Source organism: Lithobates pipiens, unplaced genomic scaffold, assembly GCF_037356315.1.
Source record: "Lithobates pipiens isolate NorthernLeopardFrog02 unplaced genomic scaffold, aLitPip1_a1.2 Scaffold_3, whole genome shotgun sequence".
Taxonomy (NCBI): Eukaryota; Metazoa; Chordata; class Amphibia; order Anura; family Ranidae; genus Lithobates; species Lithobates pipiens.
In genome coordinates this window covers 83,831,216-83,853,869 of record NW_027507790.1, presented here as the reverse complement: position 1 = coordinate 83,853,869, position 22,654 = coordinate 83,831,216, and the positions used below count along the sequence as shown (strand labels likewise).

General features: G+C 44.9%; 1 protein-coding gene across 1 annotated transcript in view; it reads left to right on the top strand.

The window, feature by feature from the left end:
- TMEM120B (transmembrane protein 120B) overlaps positions 1 to 22,654 on the top strand; it is a 76,072-nt gene that overhangs the window by 5,658 nt on the left and 47,760 nt on the right. The window contains exon 2 of the mRNA XM_077461970.1: positions 22,109 to 22,227. Coding sequence (XP_077318096.1) covers positions 22,109 to 22,227 — 119 coding nt within the window. The remainder of the gene's footprint in view (positions 1 to 22,108; positions 22,228 to 22,654) is intronic.

The following is a 22,654-nucleotide window of genomic DNA, read 5'->3' as shown; positions in this document are numbered from 1 at the left end:
GGGACGGGATGAGGCATAGACTGCCGTGGGAGTCTATGCCCGGAAGTGGGTGCAATTACCTGTCTTAGACAGGTATCTGCACCCCCCTCTCCCCTGAAAGGTGCCAAATGTGACACCTGAGGAGGGGGGTAGGGTTCCGAAAAGCGGAGGTTAAATTTTTGTGTGAACCTCCGCTTTAATCACTTATTAAAAAGTGGAAAATTAGGGGCTCTTTTGATACCAAGCCAGGGTCAGTTAGACCAAAAACATTGTAGCCACTGCCGGAAGAATTGCTCAGGATACAAAGGAAAACCCACAGGTAACCACAGGAGAAATACAGGCTGCTCTCCAAAAAAGATGGTGTGTTTAAGGAGCACAATTCAATGATTTTTTGAACAAAAAAGAGCTGCATGGTTGAGCTGCCGGAAGGAAACCTTTACTGTGCCAATGCCACAAAAAAGCCCAATGAGGTATGTCAAGGTGTTGTTGGGCATATATAGTAACCAAGCTTTTTTGTGGAACTTGTGCAGTAAAAGCTTCTTTCTGACAACTTGACCATGCAGCTCTATTTTAATCAAATATCATCGTATTTCCCTCCTTAAAAACAACCACATCTTTTTTTTTTTTTTTTTTCCAGAGGAGCCTGTATGTGTCCTGAGGTTATTTGTGGGTTTTTCTATGTATCCTGAACAGTTCCTGTGGCAGTTGTGGCTGAAATCTTTTTTTGATCTACCTGAACTTGGCTTGGTATCAAGAGATCCCCACATTTTCCACCACTTCTTAAGTGATTGAACAGTACTGACTGGAACATTCAGAGCTTTGGATATATTTTTATATCGTTTTACATCTTTATAAAGTTTCATTACCTTGTTATGCAGGTCTTTTGACTGTTCTTTTCTACCTCCCTCATTGCTCAGTGTCTAGCCTGCTTAGTGCATCCATGTGAGAGCTAACAAACTCATTGACTATTTATACACAGACACGAATTGTGATTTTAAAAAGCCACAAATGTGGGAAATTAACCTTTAATTGCCACCTTCTGTGCCTCTACCAAGGCCAAACATTCCAGGGTATTTAAACTTTTGATCACGGTTCTTTGGGTAGTTTCTGTTGTCATTATGAATACAAAAAAGTAAACACAGTTGATTGATAATAAATGGCTTCAGCCGAACACTAAGTTTTTGTGTTATAATTCATATTCTCTGAAAAATCGCTATGAAATCATAAATTCTGCTAGGGTATGTAAACTTATGAGCACAACTGTGTGTGTGTGTGTGTGTGTGTATATATATATATATTACACACACATACTCATTATTATTTTTTTTTTTAGCAGAGACCCTAGACAATAAAACCGTGATTGTTGCAATATGTTTTATGTCACATTGTATTTGCTCGGCGGTCTTTCAAACGCAATTTTTGGGGGAAAAAATACACTTCAACTAATTAAAAAAAAAAAATAAACTAAACCGTAAAGTTAGCCCAATTTTTTTTGTATGTTTGAAAGATGATGTTACATTGTGAGAATCCTCATCTTTATTCTAAGCAAAAGAATAGTGCAGCTCTGCAATTCATTTTGTATCATGGCTCTTCTATTCACCCTTCACACCAGCAGTCCTGCATTTAACTATTGTAAACATTGAAGTCATCTTGGAAGTATAAGCTTTCATGTTTCCCAGTTCAACTTTTCCTGCATTTAGATGTTCCTGCTTTAAAGCAGGTTATATCTACGTATGCTTGTGTTTAGAGCTTGTAAATAAATCCTGTTGGTTTCTATTTCCTCTTAGGCTGGATTCACACCTAACCAGTTTTAGTGCTTTTTGCATTTTGCAGATTTGCACTGCAGTCCATATAACATGGTTTCCTATGGAACACATTCTGTAGTGCAAATCTGCAAAAAGCACTAAAAATGCATAGGTGTGAATCCAGCCTAAGTCTGACTAGTGCAATTTCTGATGCGACTTCAGTCGCACAGAATCGCATGACAATGGAAATAGCATTGTATGCAATGGTGCCTGTTCACCTCTGCAACAGCACTACTTGGGAAAGGGTTCTGATCGATTTTAGTGCGATGCAGTGCAATTTTGAGTCCAATAGACTTTTACTGGAAGATTTGACCCCCCTTGCTGATCAGAGCACTTTTTGTGATTCGGCACTGCGTCGCTTTAACTGACAAGTACGTAGCACCCAAACAAAAACATCCCCCCCCCCCCATCACAAATAGAGCTTTCTTTTGGTGGTATTTGATCACCTCTGTGGTTATTTTGTTGCGCTATAAACAAAAAAATAGTGTCGATTTTGAAAAAAAACCCACATTATTTATTTTTTACTTTTTGCTATAATAAATATCACCCAGAAATGATATAAATACATTTTTTTTTTTTTCTCGGTTTAGGCCTATATGTATTCTTCTACATATTTTTGGTCAAGAAAATCGCAATAATGAATATTAATTAGTTTGCGCAAAGGTTATAGCGTCTACAGAATAGGGTATAGTGTTATGTCATTTTTGTTATTTTTAAAAGATCCAACGGATTGCAACGGATAACGCTGACGTCGCATCAAAATAAACAAAACACCTGCACTGCATAAACCACATTTACAACTCCTCACACTAGTGTGAACCAGGCCTAAACGCAGCTAAACTGACAATAACTAAATACAGGTAAATACACATTGTGAATGGCACCACTGGAAAAAGTAATTCCATGCATTTTTATATACATTTAGAAATGTCCTCTGAATGTATGTAATTGTAGGTTTGGTGCCAGTGTGAATGAGGCCCTATTACAGACTCCAGTGGACCTACACTAGAATTCTTACCATGGACTCTCCTCTGCAGTCATATCACAGACACTACAAAGATATATAATTCTGACCATGGACTCTCCTGTATCTTATCATGGACTTCCCCTTTGTAGTGGTAGAAATGTAGGCATGGACTTCCCTGTGCAATCTTATTATAGACTCTCCTGTACAGTTTTTGATTAAGACCCCTTTCACACTGAGGTGCTTTTCGAACGCTTTCACGATAAAAAAAAAAAAGTGCCTGAAAAGCTTGCAAAAACCCATTTCCATTAAAATCAATGAACGCTTTCACACTGGGGCATTGAAAAAAACGCCCCTCTCCATTGAAATGAATGGAAAGCTCTTCAAAGAGCTCAGTGTTTTACTGGCAGTTTAAAAGCTCCTCAGTGTGAAAGGGGCCTTAAAGGGGTGTTCCGGACAATACATAAAAAAAAAAAAAAAAAAAAAAAACAGCTACAGTGTTTTTAATAAGGACACTTACCTGTCCAGCGATCCCGCAATGTCGGCCGCCCCGAGGCCAATCCGTCCATCAGATCGGTTGCTGGCGCATCCATCTTAACGAAGGGAAACAGGCAGTGGAGCCTTGCGGCTTCACTGCTCGTTTCCTACTGCGCATGCATGAGTCGTGCGGTGCTTTGTGAATGGCCCCATTGTTTTCCCATGTTTTCGCATGTCCCAGAAGGCAACGGGGCTGCTCACCGAAGAGGGGGAAGCGCAGCGGAATAGGAAGAGGCAGATTAGGAAGACTGTCTAGCAACAGCTACTCTTTGGTAGAATAATTACTATGGGCTGTCCTGTACAGCAGTTGAATTCTTATGTACAATGTTAGATCTTATTACTAAATAACCTTCTGTATTATGGTACATTTTATTAGAAACCTTGCGATTGGACTCTGCTGTACTCTATTAGGCCCCTCTCACACTGAGGTGTTTTTCAGGCTAAAAATAGCGACTGTATAGCCCCTGAAAAAAGCGGCTCCTTTCACTCCAGTGAAAGCTGGAGGGCTTTCACACTGGAGCGGTGCGCTGGCAGGACGATAAAAAAAAAGTCCTGCAAGCGGCATCTTTGGAGCGGTGTATTCACCGCTCCTACCCATTGAAATCAATGGGGCAGCATGGCTATACTGCCAGCAAAGCGTTGCCGCAGCGGCGATTTGCGGGCAGTTTTAACCCTATTTCGACCACTAGCGGGGGTTAAAACCGCCTTGCTGGTGGCCAAATACCGCCGCTAAAACTACACTAAAGATGCAAATAGAGCTTTCTTTTGGTGCTATTTGATCGCTCCTGGGTTTTTTCTTTTCCTAAAAAATAAATAAATAAATAAAAAACCAACAATTTTGAAGAAAAAAATGTTTTCTTATTTACAAAATTTTCTGACAGAAACTAAATTTTCTCATATCGTCTTCCAGGACAGCCTTTGAGATATAGGGCTCCTCCCTCCGGGACAGGAAACACGTCAAGCCAATTAAATAAAAGGTGTGGTCCTCCAGGCCCTCCTCAGTTTTTGTGTTTCCTGCCGGACGGGAAGGAGCACGTCTTGGAACTGGTAAGGGAGCTCCTTCTCAGGGGTTTTACCTGGGGAGAGCGCCTTGATGGACCTGGCCCTTAGCACCCCTTGGTCCGAACGAAGGGAGGAGAGGGTAGCTTTCAGTCCCCGCTGCCATTTAAACGTTCGGAGAGAACGGGACCCCGATACGCGGCAATCTCCCCCTCGGAGCGCTAACCGCTCGTACCTGTCGGTCGGAGGCGGCGGGAGACGTTCGCTCTACCGACCGGCGTTCGGGTACTGTGAGCGGTGCGTTCGTAAGAACGCACGGCGTCGGGGCGGAGTTTTTGCGCTCTGGCGTACGGAAGTGGGAGAGACGCACTTCCGCCGGATTCGCGTCATCAGGGGGCGCCGCAGGACCCGTTCCAGTCCTTTGGGCGCGGCGGTGTGACTACAGTGTTGCCTGGAGCAGTGTGAAGGCTCAGAGAGACTGAGTGATACACAGGAACCATGGAGAGTGCGGTTGTGCAGGTGGACTCCGGTTCAACAGGCTCCAGTACCTCTCAGGTAAGCTTGGTGAGGGCAGACCAGGACTTACACTGGGGGGTGGGGGGTCACTCTGACCCGTAGCACCTTCCCGGGGTGGAGAACCTGCTGGTGAAGGGGGGCACTTCCTAAACAGACCCTAGAAGCACAGTGGTGTGGTCAGGGGTGGTATTTTAATGGGACCCTGTTTTTCTTTGTTTTTAGGTTAAACAGGACAGAGCCCAGATACCTTTACCCAGAAGGAAATGTGCCGTGTGTGGGGCTAAGTTAGGCACCGGTTGGGAGAAGCCGCTTTGCCCAGATTGTGTCAGTAGCCTGGTAAAAGAGGACTCGGTGGCAGCTTGTCACAATGTTTTAACATCCGTAAAGGATGAGATTGCATCCACCTTCCAATCTTTTAAAAACATGATGGATAGGATGCAGGGTCCTTCTGTCTCTTTACCCAGAGCCGTGAGTATGCCTTCCTTATCCGAACCAAGTCAGGAGGAGGAGGTGGATAGGGAGAGGTTATCCAGGTCATTAGCCTCCTCTAGGACAGAGTCTACTTCAGAATCTGAGGGGGAGGAAGAGGCCATTAGATCAGCCAGATACAAGCTGTCTTTGGATGATGTGGGTGACCTCCTCAAGGCTATATATGACACCTTGGAGATCAGAGAAGAACAGGTCCAGCTTTCAAAACACGACATGATGTATCAAGGGTCGAGTGTAATGAAAGACAGGGTATTCCCCGTCCATAAGTCACTAGTGGAGGCGATTCTGCTGGAGTGGGAACAACCGGAAAAAAGGCCATTTTTTTCAGGTAGCCTTAGAAGGAGGTTCCCTTTTGAATCGGATGCGGTGCATCCCTGGAACAAGGTTCCCAAATTAGACGCTCCCTTGGCTAAGGTCTCTAAGAAGACAGATTTGGCCTTTGATGATATGGGTTCACTCAGGGACCCTATGGATAAGAGGGGAGATCTGCTGCTCAAGAGAGCCTGGGATGCCTCTTCCATTGGGCTTAAACCGGCCCTAGCAGCTACCTGTGTGGCCAGAAACTTGGAGTGTTGGCTTACACAGTTACAATCACATATTTCTGCAGGTACTTCTAGGCAACAGCTGTTGAAGTCCTTTCCGCTACTGTTTAAAGCGGTGGGCTTTTTAGCGGATGCCTCTGCAGAATCAGTCAAACTGGCTGCTAGATCAGCAGCACTAGTGAACGCTGCCAGAAGGGCCGTTTGGCTTAAAACCTGGTCAGGAGACACAGCTTCAAAACTAAAGTTGTGTGGATTACCCTTTTCAGGGGACCATTTGTTTGGGCCCGGCCTGCAAGAGGCGTTAGAGCGCACGCAGGATAGGAAGAAAGCTTTCCCAGAAAGGAAAAAGAGACCTGAAGGGAAACGCCTTTTTCGAAGCCCCAGGCAGCAAAACCTGCAGGAAAGGGAGGTTCGCCCCAAAAAGCATTGGACGGGTCACAAGGGAAGAGGCAGAGGAGGTATCTTATTCAATCCTCCTCAACCCTCCCCTAAAACCCAGTGACTCCTGCGTCCCGGTGGGAGGAAGACTGGGGAAGTTCCTCCCACAGTGGGAAGCTTCAACCGAAAGTCCGTTCATTCGAGATCTTGTAAGGAACGGCTACAGGTTGGAGTTTGGTGCAGTTCCCCTCCCGAACTTTCAAGTAACAAGGTTACCAAGGGACCAAGAGAAAGCAGAGGCTTTGGCTCTTCTTCTGGGGGATCTGGTGGACCAAGAAGTAATGGTGCAGGTACCTCAGGAGGAGCGAGGCTTGGGGGTTTACTCCCACGTATTCGTGGTAAAGAAACTTTCGGGGAAGTTCAGGTTAATACTGAATCTCCGTCCCCTGAACAGATTTATAAAATACAAGCGGTTCCGGATGGAGTCAATCTTCTCGGTAACCAAATTCCTGTTCCAGGGCTGTCACATGGCCACAGTGGATCTCAGGGATGCATATTTGCATATCCCGATTCATCCGGAATCTCAGAGATTTCTCAGGTTGGCGGTGAGGTTGAACACGGGTGTGTTACACCTCCAGTTTCGAGCTCTCCCCTTCGGGCTTTCAGCCTCACCAAGAGTCTTTACAAAAGTTCTGGCAGAGGCACTGGCCCCATTAAGGCTCAAGGCTATAACAGTGATCCCATATCTGGACGATCTACTGTTCATAGCCCAGTCGGCCCAACAGCTGCAGAGGGACATACAGGAGGCTTTGGGGTTTCTGCGCTCACTGGGGTGGCTGATAAACCAGAAAAAATCCCAGCTGACCCCCTCACAGGAGGTCCTGTATTTAGGATACAGGATTTCTTCAGTGGAAATGAGGGTATTTCTTCCGGAGGAGAAGATCGGCAAGCTAGAGCAGGCGGTAGCCCAGCTTCAATCTGGTCGGGAAGCCCAGATCAGGGAGGTGATGAGAGTCCTAGGGTTGATGACATCATGCTTTCCAGCGGTGGCCTGGGCAAGACATCATCAGCGTCCTTTACAAAGACTCATGCTCCGTTATTGGGATGGCAGGCAGGAGAGCCTGGATCAGGTTATGCCCCTATCCTCGGCAGTCAGGAGGTCTCTTTGGTGGTGGCGGGCCCAGGTCAACCTAGACAGGGGTCTTCCCTGGTCCCCACAAGCTACGGTGGTGGTCACGACCGATGCCAGTGCGCTGGGTTGGGGTGCCCACCTAGAGGGAACCTTAGCCCAGGGTTCCTGGTCGAACCTAGAGACAGGTCGTTCCTCAAACCAGAAGGAACTTCTGGCAGTCTGGAAAGCTATAGAAACCTTCCAGTCCCGGTTACATGGCAGGGATCTGCAAGTTCGCTCAGACAATGTGACAGCAGTAGCCTACCTGAACAAGCAAGGGGGAACCAGAAGCCCTGCACTACAGGTAATTGCGGACAAAATCTTCTGCTGGGCAGAGAAGAATTTGTCCTCAATATCAGCCATTCACCTAAAGGGAACCCAGAATTTCATGGCCGACTTTCTCAGTCGCCAGAAGATAGGTCAGGACGAGTGGGCCCTCAACAAGGAAGTGTTCGAGGAGATCGTGTCATGCTGGGGAAGGCCAGAAATAGACCTATTTGCAACAGAAGGCAACAGGAAGGTGACACAATTTTTTTCGGTTCACCCACAGGATCGGGCCAGGGGGATAGACGCCCTTGCCAATCCATGGATGTTTGGCCTGTGTTACGCCTTTCCTCCCGTAAGGATGGTGGCGGAGGTTCTGCAGAAGTTCCGTTCGGAAACTACGGACCTCATTTTAGTAGCTCCTTTCTGGCCAAGGAGACCCTGGTTTGCCAGCATAAAGAGATTGGCCGTACATCCTCCACTGTTTCTACCAGTCAGGGAGGACTTACTTTCCCAGGGGCCGATCCTGTGCCCTCAGATAGAGAGGCTCAAGCTTGCGGCCTGGTATCTGAGGAACAAATCTTAAGGTCACAGGGTTTCTCAGAGAGAGTGATTAAGACCTTGTTAGAATGCCATAAACCTGTTACTAGGGCAATTTACGCCAAGGTAGGAAAGAGGTTTAATTCCTGGTTGCGAGAACAGGGGATTGCAAGTCCCGGGGTCCCGGCAGTCCTAGATTTTCTACAAGCAGGGGTAGAACTGGGCCTATCTATCAGCACTCTAAAGGTACAGGTGGCGGCCTTAAGTGTTTTCCTTCAGTCCTCCCTTCAGCAGAATCCATTTGTCAGGAACTTCTTCAAGGCTCTATCTAGATCCAGGCCTGTGAGAATGAAGTCCTGTCCTACTTGGGATTTGGCCTTGGTTCTTAGAGCTCTGACCCAAGATCCATTTGAACCATTAGAGGGAGCTTCACTTAAGTGGATTGTACTAAAGACTGTATTTTTGATAGCGATCACGTCAGCTAGAAGGGTCAATGATCTACAAGCGCTCTCGGTCAGAGAGCCATTTCTGTTAATCTTAGAGGACAGGGTAGTACTTAAGACTGATCCTAGTTTTCTTCCTAAAGTGGTGTCCACTTTTCATAGGACACAGGATATTATTTTGCCAACTTTTTTCTCAACCTCAGACAAGGATGAGGCGAGATCTTTAAGTTTGTTAGACGTCAGGAGAAGTCTATTGATTTTTTTAGAAGCCACTAAGGTCTTCAGGAAGTCAGACTCACTTTTTGTTAATTTTTCGGGCGCCCGCAAAGGCTGCAAGGCGTCCAAAGCGTCTATCGCCAGGTGGATACGAATGGCGATAGTTAAAGCCTATGAGTTAGAGGGGAAGCAGGCACCCTTAGTTAAGGCACACTCTACAAGGGCGGTTTCCGCATCATGGGCAGAGAGGGCTGGAGCCTCTCCGGAGGAGATCTGCAAAGCAGCAACGTGGTCCAGCTACTCAACGTTCGCAAGACATTACCGTCTGGATTTATGGTCTGATAAAGAGCAGACTTTTGGACGTAAGGTCCTCCAGGCAGTGGTCCCGCCCTGACAAGGTGAGCTCCTTGCTTATCATCTCAAAGGCTGTCCTGGAAGACGATATGAGAAAACCGGAGTTAGACTTACCGGTAACTCTTTTTCTAGGAGTCTTCCAGGACAGCCTGGCTTCCCACCCAAAGTTGTTTAAATTGGACTAAGTGGTGAGGATGTGTATTAACATGATTGTTAGTGTGTTATGTCTTTCAGAGCCTCCCGGCGGTTCTTGGAGTAAAACTGAGGAGGGCCTGGAGGACTACACCTTTTATTTAATTGGCTTGACGTGTTTCCTGTCCCGGAGGGAGGAGCCCTATATCTCAAAGGCTGTCCTGGAAGACTCCTAGAAAAAGAGTTACCGGTAAGTCTAACTCCGGTTTTTTTTTCTCCATTACTGATGGGCACTGATGAGGTGGCACTTATGGGCACTGATTAGGTGACACTGAGGCATGAATATGCCACACTGATAGGTGGGCACTGATGGGCAGCACTTGTGGGCACCGATTACTGGCATTTAATTGTAATCGGGGGCACTGACAATCAGTTCCCTGATTACATCCCTAGATGTCCTCTGTGAGGAGATGTTGCTGATGGGCTCTCCTCTCATGCTGTCAATGTGAGGAGCGCCGATTACCGGCAACTCTGTGTGACCGGCTGTGATTGGACATTTCCTAGCAACATGGTGCGGCTCCAGATCGCCACGCTGCGTAACACCCCCCCCCCCCACCTATTCAAATGAAAGCTGTTATGTTCCTGGCGCCCCAATGAACCAGGTGGCGGCAGCTGCTCTCTTCCCTCTCCTCCCCTGCACTGGCTTGCTGCACTGGGGACACTGGCTGGCTAGCTGGCTGCACTGGGCACACTGGCTGGCTGCCTGCATCTGACGGGCACTGGTGAGGCTGCATTGATCTCTTGTTCCAGGTCTCTGGCCATCTCCGGTACCATGTCCCCGGTCTCTGGCCATCTCCGGTATAAAAATATTTTTTTTTAAAATAAGTTTTGGTATCTGCCATTTTTGGTTTTCAGCCTAGTGTATTTTTCATTTTCGGTACCAAAAAACCCATTCAGTACACTCCTAAAATGTACAAAAGAGTCTTTTATTAAGTAGTGAACAAATCTAGTCCTAAAATAGATTACAGGCGGTCCCCTAGTTACGAACATCCGATTTACAAACGACTCCTACTTAGAAACGGAGGGAGACAACAGGAAGTGAGGGTTATGACTATATTCTCCCCCTTATCTGATGGCTTCATAGTCAATCCATGTTGATCCTTGAGAGATTGTAATGCAATCTTCTTCTCCCTGGTCAAGTTACTTTTAAATCCATGCTCCTTCTTTCAAACTTTTTTAATATCTATGCTTACTAGAATAACAAAGGCAACAAGATTTGGATTATCAGAAAATGAGGGGAATTTATCGGATTGTTTTTTAAAGGTAAGGGAACCAATTTCTGGTATGTTCTTGGTGTCAACATGTTGCAGCAATAACGTCTCAATATCCAGTGTCAATTAGATCTGTTGGATCTGAGTCCTCCAAGAATCTAAGCAGATTATCAAGTGCCTCATCAGTTTGTGCAATGTCAGTTCGTGGTATGTTGCTCTTGAAGTAAATGCTTTTAAAGTACAGATTCCTGGCAAAGAGTTGAACGTCCCTGATAGTATCAAAGGGGTTCAAATCTGAATTTGAACTCTATGAGCTCTGTTCTCAATTGGAGATCTTACCATGAACTCCTCTGTTCTTTATTAGAAATCTTACCATGAACTCTTATCTCTTCTGTACTCTATTAGAAATCGAACAATGGAGTCCTCTGCACAATGCTAGATTTTTTATTGTGGTCTTTATAGTCGTAGCAGTCAAGGACTAGGACTATAGTCGTAGCAGTCAATATCCAGCCTTCTTTTATACTCTTCAAAAGTACCCTTTCATCATTTACTTACAAAACAAGTTGTACAAGCCTGAGCAGATAAAATTGGTAGTTGGTATAATTGCTAAGTACAAGAAACTTTCATACATGTTGCAGGTTATTATAATAATGCACAGGTAACAGCACTGCAGGCATACTGCATCTTTGCACTGTTCCCTGTTGGGAAATATGACACTGACATGGGATATAAACTCCATATTGATCGACACTATCTTTGCATTTTAGTGCACTTTGCTGCTCATAAAAAAATAAAATAAAATAAAGTCAGTTTTACTTCTTTATATGGGAACAATAGTCCAATACAGCTCAATGCACATTCACACACCGCAAAGCATGTGTCAGTGAATGGGCTCTAAATAATAATGCCATGGATTAATACAGATGGGTCTTATTTTAGACATTTTTTGCATAAGTTTGCAGTTATTGTACACCTTTGTCTGTTTCTTATCGTACATCAAGGGACACAGAGCCGTAGTAGTTACTATGTGTTTTATAGGCCACCTTCAGGTGATAGACACTGGCATGCCCTAAGACCCCTTTCACACCACACCGCCCTTTGCGTCAGCGGTAAAACGCCGCTATTTTTAGCGGCGTTTTACCGCCGGATTTGCTGCGCATTTCGGCCGCTAGGGGGCGCTTTTACCCCCCGCTAGCGGCCGCGAAAGGGTTAAAACCGCCGGCAATACGCCGCAATAGCGGTGTTTTGCCGGTGGCATTACAGCGCTGCCCCATTGATTTCAATGGGGAGCAGCGGTGGAGGAGCGGTAAACGCACTACTCCTTCACCGCTCCAAAGAAGCTGCTGGCAGGACTTCTTTCTGACGTCCTGCCAGCGCACCGCTGTAGTGTGAAAGCCCTCTGGGCTTTCACACTACAAACAATGGTGCAGCTTCTTTAGGGTGGATTGCAGGCGCTATTTCTAACGCTATAGCGCCTGCAAAATGCCCTGGTGTGAAAGGGGTGTAAGTGCAATAAGTGCACTCCCTATATAACCCCTCCCACTGCTGGGAGTTCCTCCGTTTTTTCGCCAGTGTCTAAGATGTTGGCCTGCAATGCGAAAAGTAAGTGGAGTTTTCTAAGAAGTGTTAAAAATTTTGTTATGATTTTGATTGTCTCCTTTAAATTTAGTAAGTGTTCTCATGCCTATGTGTCACCACTGGGGGCTATATTGAGCACTTACCGTCTCATGTTTTTCAGAGAGCCCACGTTGTGTCCAGGAAGCAGTACGTTTCTCTTCCTCCGGCCAGCAGCAAGACCTCCAGTAAGTCTGAGGGGGTTCCCTGCTCTGCTATTTTTTTTCTTCCCCTCTTCTCGGATAAAGAGTGCTACAAGAAATTTAAAGGAAAAAAAAAAAAGGCACGCGCCCCCCCCCCGCCATTCCTTCTTCCCTCCCTGTGGATCCCATAGGATCAGAGCCCGCACTCTTTTTAAAAAAAAAATAAAAAGATAGGAAGGGCTGTAGGCAACAGGGCGGGGCTTAGCGTGGCGTTCGCGTCCTCCAATGCCCAGCGCGGGAAGGGGTGTTGTAAAAAGCACAATTTTTTGCTGTTGCCGGCTGCAGAGGGACACGAGCAAAAGTGGCATATTAAAGGTTTGGTGACACTGGCATTCCTTTTGACACATTTACTGCTGCATCAGGCTGGGCATTAATAGCAGCAATGGAGCTGGACTATTGCTCAAGCAAGTGAATGCATTCCTTCTGGTAGTACCTCTGCATGGTGCTTAGGTCTATGGTCAGAAGGTGTAAAAGGTGTAAAAACACCTCAAAAGGGGCTCTAGAAAGACTTCTACAGTCGCACAGAAGCCTAGAACCATCTCAGTTAAGATAGCATCCTCCGCTTGAGAATAATACGGCTGGTGAGAGTGAGCTATCAGGATGGGCAAGTGTTGCAGCTGCTCTTAACACTGCAGCCCCTGTGTATATTACTAAGGAGGTTTTTTCTTCAACCATTTTAGTTGGAGCAAAAAATGTATGTTTAATCGCATCCCAGAGTGGGACTAAGCATAACAAGTCCCCATCCATTTTCTCAGGTCCCTCATGCTGAGGAACAGGGGGCAAGAGATGACAAATTTCTCTCGGGAACCAGGAAGAGGCTAATGTCTCCTCTTCTGAAGAACCTAATACGGAAAGATCAGGTTCACAGGAAAGGTTGTTGGTACAATCTCTCACTGAATTGGTCTGCTTCACATTTTTACTCCCAGCAGGGCAGTCAGTCGATGAGCCCACTTCTGGTTTGGGTTCACTAAAGCCTCCCCAATAAGTTCATGCTTTTCCTATCCATTTATGGTTTAAAAAGCTTATGTGTTGTGAGTGGGAGCACCCAGATAAATCTTTTTTTTCCGCAGAAAAAGTTTTCAATACTTTATCCTATGGAGAAAGAGTTTTTTTTTTTTTATAAGAAAATGGGGAATTCCAGCAATTGACGCTGCTATGTCCTCTGTAAACAAACCCTGATTTGTCCAGTAGACAATACCCATATGCTAAAGGGTCCAACAGATAAGAAGTTGGAATTTCTTTTTAAAAACAAAAAACAAACTATATTTCGCTCACAGGTTCAGCCTGTGTTGGCAGCGATCGGAGTATCTCAGACCTTAAAGGACCAGTTTATAGAGGTATTCAAAGTTATTCCTGATCAGGCCCAAGATTTGGCTGGGATATCAGAAGTGTTGTTTTTTACAGTAGACACTATGAAAGATTCTCATGCTAGGGCTGGTACATGTGAGTAGAATCCTATGGTTGAAAAACTGGTCAGCCGAATCGCCATGCAAAAGCTCTGGGCCAATTTCCCATTTCATGGTGAACAGTTATTTTGAGACAATCTGTATAAGTATATCCACAGAATTTCTAATGGGAAAATCCCATTATCCCAAAGAATGACAAAGCAGTGGTAGTTGGAACAATCATTAATTCACGACTGGACTACGCAAACTCGCTTTACATAGGATTACCACAATATCAACTTGCGCGATTACAACTGATCCAAAACACGGCGGCAAGGCTGATAACAGGAAAAAAACCCTGGGAATCCATCTCTCCTTCACTGAGGAGCTTACATTGGCTAACCGTAAAAAATCGGATCACGTTCAAGACCCTGTGCCTCACCCACAAATGCGTGCATAGAGAAGCTCCGCAATACCTAATGGAGAAAATAAATCATTACACACCAAACCACAGTCTTCGATCAGCCAACAAAAACCCCCTCTTCGTGCCCAAAGCCCGGTACAAATCCAAGGGTGATCGGAGATTCGCTGTCCAAGGGCCTCGGCTATGGAATGCTCTACCAATCAACATCCGCCAGGAAGAAAATCACCTGGCTTTTAGGGAAAAACTCAAGACCTTCCTCTTTTAGCAGATGATCAAAGCTCGCCACAGCGCCTAGAGGCGATTCAGTTCGCATTGTGCGCTATACAAGTATTTCATTCATTCATTCATTCATTCAAGTCCCCTTTTTCCGGTTAAGAAGTGTAAGCATTTTTCTTTTAATCGTGCTTCTTCTCCAGTGCCAGGGGCATCAGCCACCAAGGAAATCACGACGGCCTTCTCCGTCAAGTGGCATCAATCGACATCAAGGATGCTTATCTCCATGTGCCGATTTTTTTTTTTTTTTTCCCCCTATGCTTCAAGGTAGAAAATCTTCATTTGCAGTTTGTAGCTCTGCCGTTCGGTCTAGCTACTGCACATCGAGTGTTTACAAAGGTCCTGGCTCCTCCTTTAGCCAGGATAAAGGCTCAAGGTATAATGATACTAGGCTACTTAGACGATCTACTCTTGATAGATCAGTCAGTAGCCCACTTAAACCAAAGTTTGGTCACCACAGTAGGCTACCTGGAATGCCTAGGTTGGATTCTCAACCTAGAGAAATCCTCCCTAAAACCTTCAAGGAGATTGCAGTACTTGGGGCTGATCATAGATGCAGTTCAGAAGAAGGTGTTTTTGCCCCAGGAAAGGGTCAGTTCCATAAAGGAACTGATTCAATTGGTCAAAACAAAGAAGAATCCTTCTATTCGACTTTGCATGAAGTTATTGGGGAAGATGGTGGCTTCTTTTCAAGACCGGATGATGTCCCCGCCCATTACGATGTCACAGTCCCAGTATCCTCTGGGACTGTGACATAATGGGCATGGACATCATCCGGTGATGTCCCTATATAAGTTGCCGCGTCCCTGCCATTGTGACCGGAGACGGCGACGAGGCAACATCTCCAGAAGAGAAGAACAGAAGACAGGGCCACCGCTTGTAAAAGAGCTAGAAGAAGGCGCGGTGGCCCGGCAAGAAGAACCGAAGAGGGGGACAAGACCCCCGAAGTCGGAAGAGGGCGGCGAAGAAGAAGAAAGCCGGGCTCCTCCGCTAGTAAAATAGCTAGCAGAAGATAGCAGAGGAGTCCGTCGAGAAGACCCCCGAAGACGGAAGAGGACCCCCGGAGCTGTGCAATAAACTATTTTAACCCTTGTGTGTTGTTGTTTTATTTTTTATTTTTTTATTTTTTTCCCACAGGTGAATGAGCAGGGGTACATTGTACCCCATACTCATTCACATTGGGTGGGGGGCCAATATCTGGGGGCCTCTTTATTAAAGGGGGCTCCCGGATTCCGAGAAGCCCCCCGCCCGCAGACCCCGACAACCAACGGCCAGGGTTGTCGGGAAGAGGCCCTTGTCCTCGCCAACATGGGGACAAGGTGCTTTGGGGTGGGGGGGCCCGCGGCCCCCCTTCCCCAAGGCACCCCCCATGTTGAGGGCACGCGGCCTGGTACGGGTCAGGAGGGGGGGGCACTCGCTCATCCCCACACCCTTTCCTGGCTGGCCAGGTAGCGTGCTCGGATAAGGGTCTGATATGGACCTGGGGGGGGACCCCCACGCTGATTTTTTTATTTTTATTTTTTTGGGCGTAGGTGTTCCCCTTTAAGTCCATACCAGGTGACGGTGCCAGCGACGCCTCCTTCTCTGGCCCCGGCTACCTGGAGCCGCGCTCAAAATGAGAGGACTTTCCTCTGCGTATGTGGGCGAGTCCGTTCATTTCAAAAGTACGGTGGATAGTCCGGAGGACTTAGTACGCCGTATTAGTCCGCTGAAAAAGTGCCGTGTGTGTGGGCAAGTAGCTAGTTCGGAAAGTCCGCCGGATAGTCTGCTACGTGTGTACGCGGCATAAGATTCACCCGGAGACTAAAGTGTTGATTATCAAGAGGCTGAAGACCAGATAGACTGCTGATGTGGCAGACACCTTCAATGTGCATATGTGGTGTAAGATGAAAGATGAAGCATGGAAGACGAAACCAAAGAATATTGATGAACTCTGGGAGGCATGCAAGACTGTTTTCTTTGCTATTCCTGATGACTTCATCAATAAATTGTATGAATCCTTGCCAAACCGCATGGATGCTGTCCTTCAAGCTCATGGAAGTCATACAAGATATTAAATTTGGATCTCACAGCACCACTACTTAATTTGCTGACATATTTTAGTATTTTCAGTAAAGTTGTTCAGTTTCTGTATAGGCGACAAAACTTTTGTCTTGCCAAATCTTGAACTGTCTGTCTTGATTAAATGATAAATTAGTTTCACTGAAAAAAAGATTTATTTCAGTGCATTAAACATCATTTGGGAGGGCTTTAGCTTTTCATATGAGCTATTTCTAACACCAAATGAGTAATTAAAAGTCGGGTTAATAGCAGGAGTTTCTACAAAATAGAGAAGCAACAAGACTTGTCAGGGAATATATATACTAATATATATACTAATATATATACTAATATATATATATATATATATATATATATATATATAATATATATATAATATATATATATATAATTAGTATGTATGTTTGGGGGTTCTAATTTTCTAGCAAAAAAATGATTTTAACCTGAAACCAACAAATGTCAGAAAAATGTTTAGTCTTTTTAAAGTGGTTGTAAACTCTTACAGACCACTGTAACTTACAGGTAAGCCTTGATTAAGGCTTACCTGTAGGTGCAAGAAATATTTCCTTATCCTACACGGTTAAGGAGATATTTCCCTAAGAACGGGCACTGATGTCTACAGCGCATTCGTGCTGACGGCTCCCGCACACATGCACCGAAGTCACTCTGGGTATCATGGTGGCGACAGACGTGGACGAGGATCGATTCGGTGGCTTTGATATTGGGTAAGTAATCCATAATGAGCTGGTATGCTATGCATACTAGCTCATTATGCCTTTGTCTTGCAGGGGTGTTTTTTTTTATTTTTTTATATATAATTAGAGAGGGTTTACTTCCTCCTTTTATGTGGTTAAACTGACCTAATTTACACACCGAAGTTCATTCCTTTTGATCTAAAGAACAAAATGTTACAATGTTTATAGTTAGCTCTGCAGCTGATGCTTGGCAGACTGCCTGTTTTTATTTATTTATTTTTTTGACAGCTGTCAGCTTGAGCAGAGAATTTTCTGCATAGAAAGAATCGGGAAAATGCTTTAAAGTGGATGTGAACCCACTCTCATCAATTATAAAGTACTGCCATTGTGATGAACTATAAGGATATACATTAGAGGTCGACCGATATGGGTTTTTCTCTGGCCGATGCCAATATTTAGAAGTCACGGCGGCCGATATATGATGCCGATGTATTTTTTATTTTTTTTGGGCCAATGTGTTAGGCTGATTTCCCCCCCCCCCCCCCCCCCCCTTTTTCATCTCATAAAATCTAACAGACACCTTTCACACTGGGGCGTTTTTCAGGCGATTTTTGGGCTAAAAATAGCACCTGTGTGAAAGACCGACCGAAATTTCTTACATTTATTAAACAAAAAAAACCTCCAATCAGTTTACTTGTATGTATAATTTAGATTTAAAAAAACCTAATATATTAAATAAAAACAGGTAATCAAAACTTTTGGACGAAAAAAAAATGGGCTAACTTTACTGTTTTTTTTTTTTTTTTTTTTTTTTAAATCATTAGTGTATTTTTTTCCCCCAAAAAATTGCGTTTGAAAGACCTCTGCGCAAATGCCGTGTGACATAAAATATTGCAACAACCACTATTTTATTCCCTAGGATCTCTGCTAAAAAATATATATATCATTTTTGGGGGTTTCTGGCAGAAAATACAGGATTTTTACTTGTAAGCAAAAAGTGTCAGAAAAGATTTAGTCTTTAAATGGTTAAACTGAGAACTCTAAACATAGAGCTCTGTTCATTCAGAAGTGTAAACATTGTATCTCTTTGCTCTTTTCTTGGCTGACTGCCCAGAGAGGAGGAAAGTCTTGCACTGACTTCTATTACAGAAGTAATTTGCAAGTTGCGCTGTAGTTATAATCGGTCTTTTTATCAGCACAATCGGCCGATTAAATGGCAAATATCGGCCGACCTCTAATATACATGCCTTCATCATGTATCCTTGCCTGTCCAAATGTGTCCCATTTAGCAGTTTGAAGCCCCCAAAAACAGCAGATTCAGTGGGCGGGTCTGTTATCGGCGCCTGGTGGGTGGAGTCATGTCAGCAGACTCCCCGCCCACCACTACACTCCCCTTGGCCAGAGCATGCAGGAGAGGCAGAGTGCTTCTGGGTAAAAGTAGAGCGCGCTCACGTCCCCCTGTCACAACTACACAATGTCCAATGACAGTGGGGGATGATCGGTGCAAATGGACAGCTGTGAGCACCGATTTTTAATTTTTTTATTTTTTATTTATTTCACCCCTCATGCCTGGCTTTTCATTATTTGTTTCTCTCCCTCCCACGGCTTTCACCTGAAAAGCCATGCAGGGGGAATCGGTGAAAGTTATTTGAGCAGTAGGTGTTGAGGGGGCAGGCACATTCATAAGCTAACAATCAGAGAGGGGAGGGAAAGGTTGGAGAACAGGGCACAGGAGACAGCAGGCTGCAGATGATGGAGGTATGTACAGATGATTCCAGTGTCAGGGCTCAGCAGCCCTAATATATCCGAGTCAGCTTACAGGGGGGGGCGAGTATAGCCAGGCAGGATCAGCCAGGTATTACAGGTGGCCAAATGACACAGCCCAGGAACTGTGCTGTATAAAATGCTTTAAAGAAACAGGTTCTTTATTAACCCCCCCCCCCCCCCAAAAAAAAAATGCTTTAAGCTTGTAAGAGGAGTTTTCATTCTCCCCTGACCCTCTGTCTGGACAATGCTGATTGGTCCCATGCACACTCCCCCTTTTTGTTCTATCGAGAGATGGGTTGGAGTCAGTTAAAGAAGGGGAGAATCAAAGAAGACAGGATCAAACCGCTTTTATACACAATGGGGAGGATTAATCCCATAGGTTCCACAGTGAGTATAACAAACATGCTTTACTGCATATACAGACAGATTTTACTGTTGTGGGTTTAATAACCATTTATCTAATATTTTTCTGAGCAAGATCGATATAAAAAAGAAACAAAAATGGTGTATTAAACTATTGAAATATTTGAAGCCCCCTCTAAAGAATTTATTTACATTCGCTGTCCCAAGTAAGCAGACTGCTGTCTGAAGGGGCTGTGTAATGAGGCTACTTTCACACCGCAGAACCCAGCCATTAGCGCTAAAGCACCGCTTGTTTTTTCGGCCGCTAGCGGGGCGGTGTTAAAACCGCCCTGCTAGTGGCCTATGAAGGGGTTAAAAGCGCCTGTGTTGCAGCTTCTCCAAAGCGGTTTCCAGGTGCTTTGGAATCGCTGCCCATTCATTTCAATGGGCAAGGGCATTTTGGGAGTGCTGTATACAGCACTGGCGCTAAAACACCTGAAAACCACCTCAGTGTGAAAGGGATCTAAGTGCCAAAGGGCTGCAGATTGGGCACCATGTGTGTAGGGAAAAATCAGCAGTGTGTAGAAAGAATGATAATCGGATACAAATGCCTATTCTTGTTTTGGGTTGCAAGCTTTCACAAATCCTGTTTGTCTGGTTGTATAGCCTAGAGAGGCAGAGACACCAATGCAAGTCCTGCCTTTGTTTTCCCCTGATAGAAGCCATGTTAAAGTGGAACCTCGGTCAACTTTTTCATGGGTAAGGGCAAGAACCTCCATCGCTGTTCCTTCCATGGCAGGAACTGCAAGAATACTCAAGTCGGGACACATGCAGCAATAAAAAGCTGGTGGAGATTTTAGCCATTCCACACTATGATAAAACATGTTTTTATTGCTGTTGTGGTCCTGTTAGAGAACTTTCCTCTCACTTCCTGTTCTGGTTAAATTGTCACTGAGGCATGAAGGGATGGAAAATCTCCTTAGTACTGACACACACCATTAAAAACCTGACAGCTTATAACCTTTCCCAAAGCTATACAAAATTGTTTTGTTAGACATATACATTAAAGCGATTGTAAAGTCTTGTTTAAAAAATAAAAATAAAATTATACTTACCTGCGCTATGCTGTGTCCCTCCCTCCTGTTGAGTTCCCCCACAGCAAGCAGCTGGCTATGGGGCAACCGAGCAGAGCTGCAGCTCCATGTGTCTATTCAGACATGGAACTGTGGTTCAGTCCCGTCCTCTCTCGTGATTTGCTAACTGACATTGGCGGGAGCCAATGGCGATTGGGAGGGAGAGTCCCAGATGGCCAAGGAACTTGTGGACATCGCTGGATATAGATGTGGCTCAGGTATGTATGAGGGAGGCTGCTGCACACAAAATGCTTTTTATCTTGATGCATAGAATGCATTTTGCCTTTACAACCCCTTTTAGAGACCACACTGCTGCCACATTTGGCAGCTTTTGAGGGGGAGCGGGTACCTGGATTTGACAGGTGTTGCCAGTGGTTTAGACATTAATGGCTGTGTGTTTGAGTTATTTTGAGGGGGCAGCAAATTTACAATGTTATACAAGCTGTACACTCACTACTTTTTAACAAAGTGTTATTTCTTCAGTGTTATCGCATAATATAATAAAATATTTACAAAAATGCCTTACAAACCACTTTGACCTACAGGTAAGCCTATATTAAGGCTTACCTGTAGGTCCAAGAAATATCTCCCAAACCTATACGGTTTAGGAGATATTTGCCCGAAGACGGGCACCGCAGTCTACGGCGCATGCGCCGCAGACAGCGGAGCGCAGGCACACTGAGCGTGGCATCCTCGATAACAAAGATGCCGCGTAATGCCGCACGTCTCGGCTCCCGTGCGCATGTGCGGGAGTGATGTCATCACGGCTTCGCCGAATGACAGCGGCGGAGCTGCGAGACCCACCGAGAAGATGGATGCCGTGGACTACAGGGGACAGCAGCGACTTTGCTGGCTCCTGTGTCAGGTAAGTGACACATAATGGGCTACTATGCGATGCATAGTAGTCCATTATGCTTTGCCTTTGCAGGGAATGAAAGAGGAAGTAAACTCATCAGGGTTTACTTCCTCTTTTAAAGATTGATTTAGCTGTTCTTGCAAGTATAATCTGTGACTCATGCACACTTAGTGTTTAGTCCTGGTGCATGATATCCTGGCTTTTTGATGTGGGTGGAAGGTACAGGCACAATGTCCCTTGTTCTGGGCATTTGTCTGTGGGGGCATAGCGCCTTAAACATTTGTGCCACTCGGTGCAGCTTTCAGCCTCTCGTAGAGGTTTATAGGCTGCCATCAGCAATGCTGGCCTGTACCTTCTGCCCACTCTAAAACACCAGGATCCCATGCACTGGGCAGTGGCTCATTCAAACCACTTCAGATGAGCTGCTTTGATCTGTGCAGATGGATTTCGATAGAAAGCATTGTCCTTGACTCCTGCAGCCTGCGACCAAAGACAGAGTAGAGGTCTGTAACTGGTATTACCGTGTTGATGTATTTGAAACGCTATGATTGGAATTGGTCTTACTAATGTGTTATGACTGGTCACATAATGCCTATATTTTTCCATTTAATGCGCCAGAAACTGTATTGCCTGAAAATATTTATGTAAATTTGCAATATGTGCCATGTAACTGTGTGATGAAGTCTGGTTCTGTTGAACGTTAATAAATTTATGTAACGTGTCTAATTTTTTATTTATTTTTTGATATATTGTAGGAAACACACAAAGTTTATAAACAGAAATTGGAGGAACTGAACACTCTTCAAAGCGTGTGCAGCGGTTACATAAACAAGCACAAGAGGCGTCTAGCGGACTTGAAATGCAATCTGAAGAAGTAAATTTCTTTTTACTCTGCAATGTGAAATTTAGTTACATAAAGAAATTGGTGCTAACAACAGATCTGGCTCTTGCCAGCTAATGACTTATTATGATATGCTTACCTTGCATTACCATGTGCATAGACATTTGTTTTGCTGCACCTGTCTCTGCATAGACTCATGCAGTTTGTTTCTCACCTGAGATGCTGCCTGCACACAATATTTGACTTAGAAATAGCAACGCGTGAGAGGCATGGACATTTTAGATGGGCTGGTTTATTGGAAGACGCATAGAGGTGTAATATGGAAAGTGTAGTAACCCATACTCGCTACATTTCACCTTTCAGTATCTTAAAGTGTATGTCCTACCAAAAACCTCTCTTCCGTTTACAAATATAGTGGGGAAAGGTTATAACTCCTGAATCCCTCATTTCCTATCTGGTT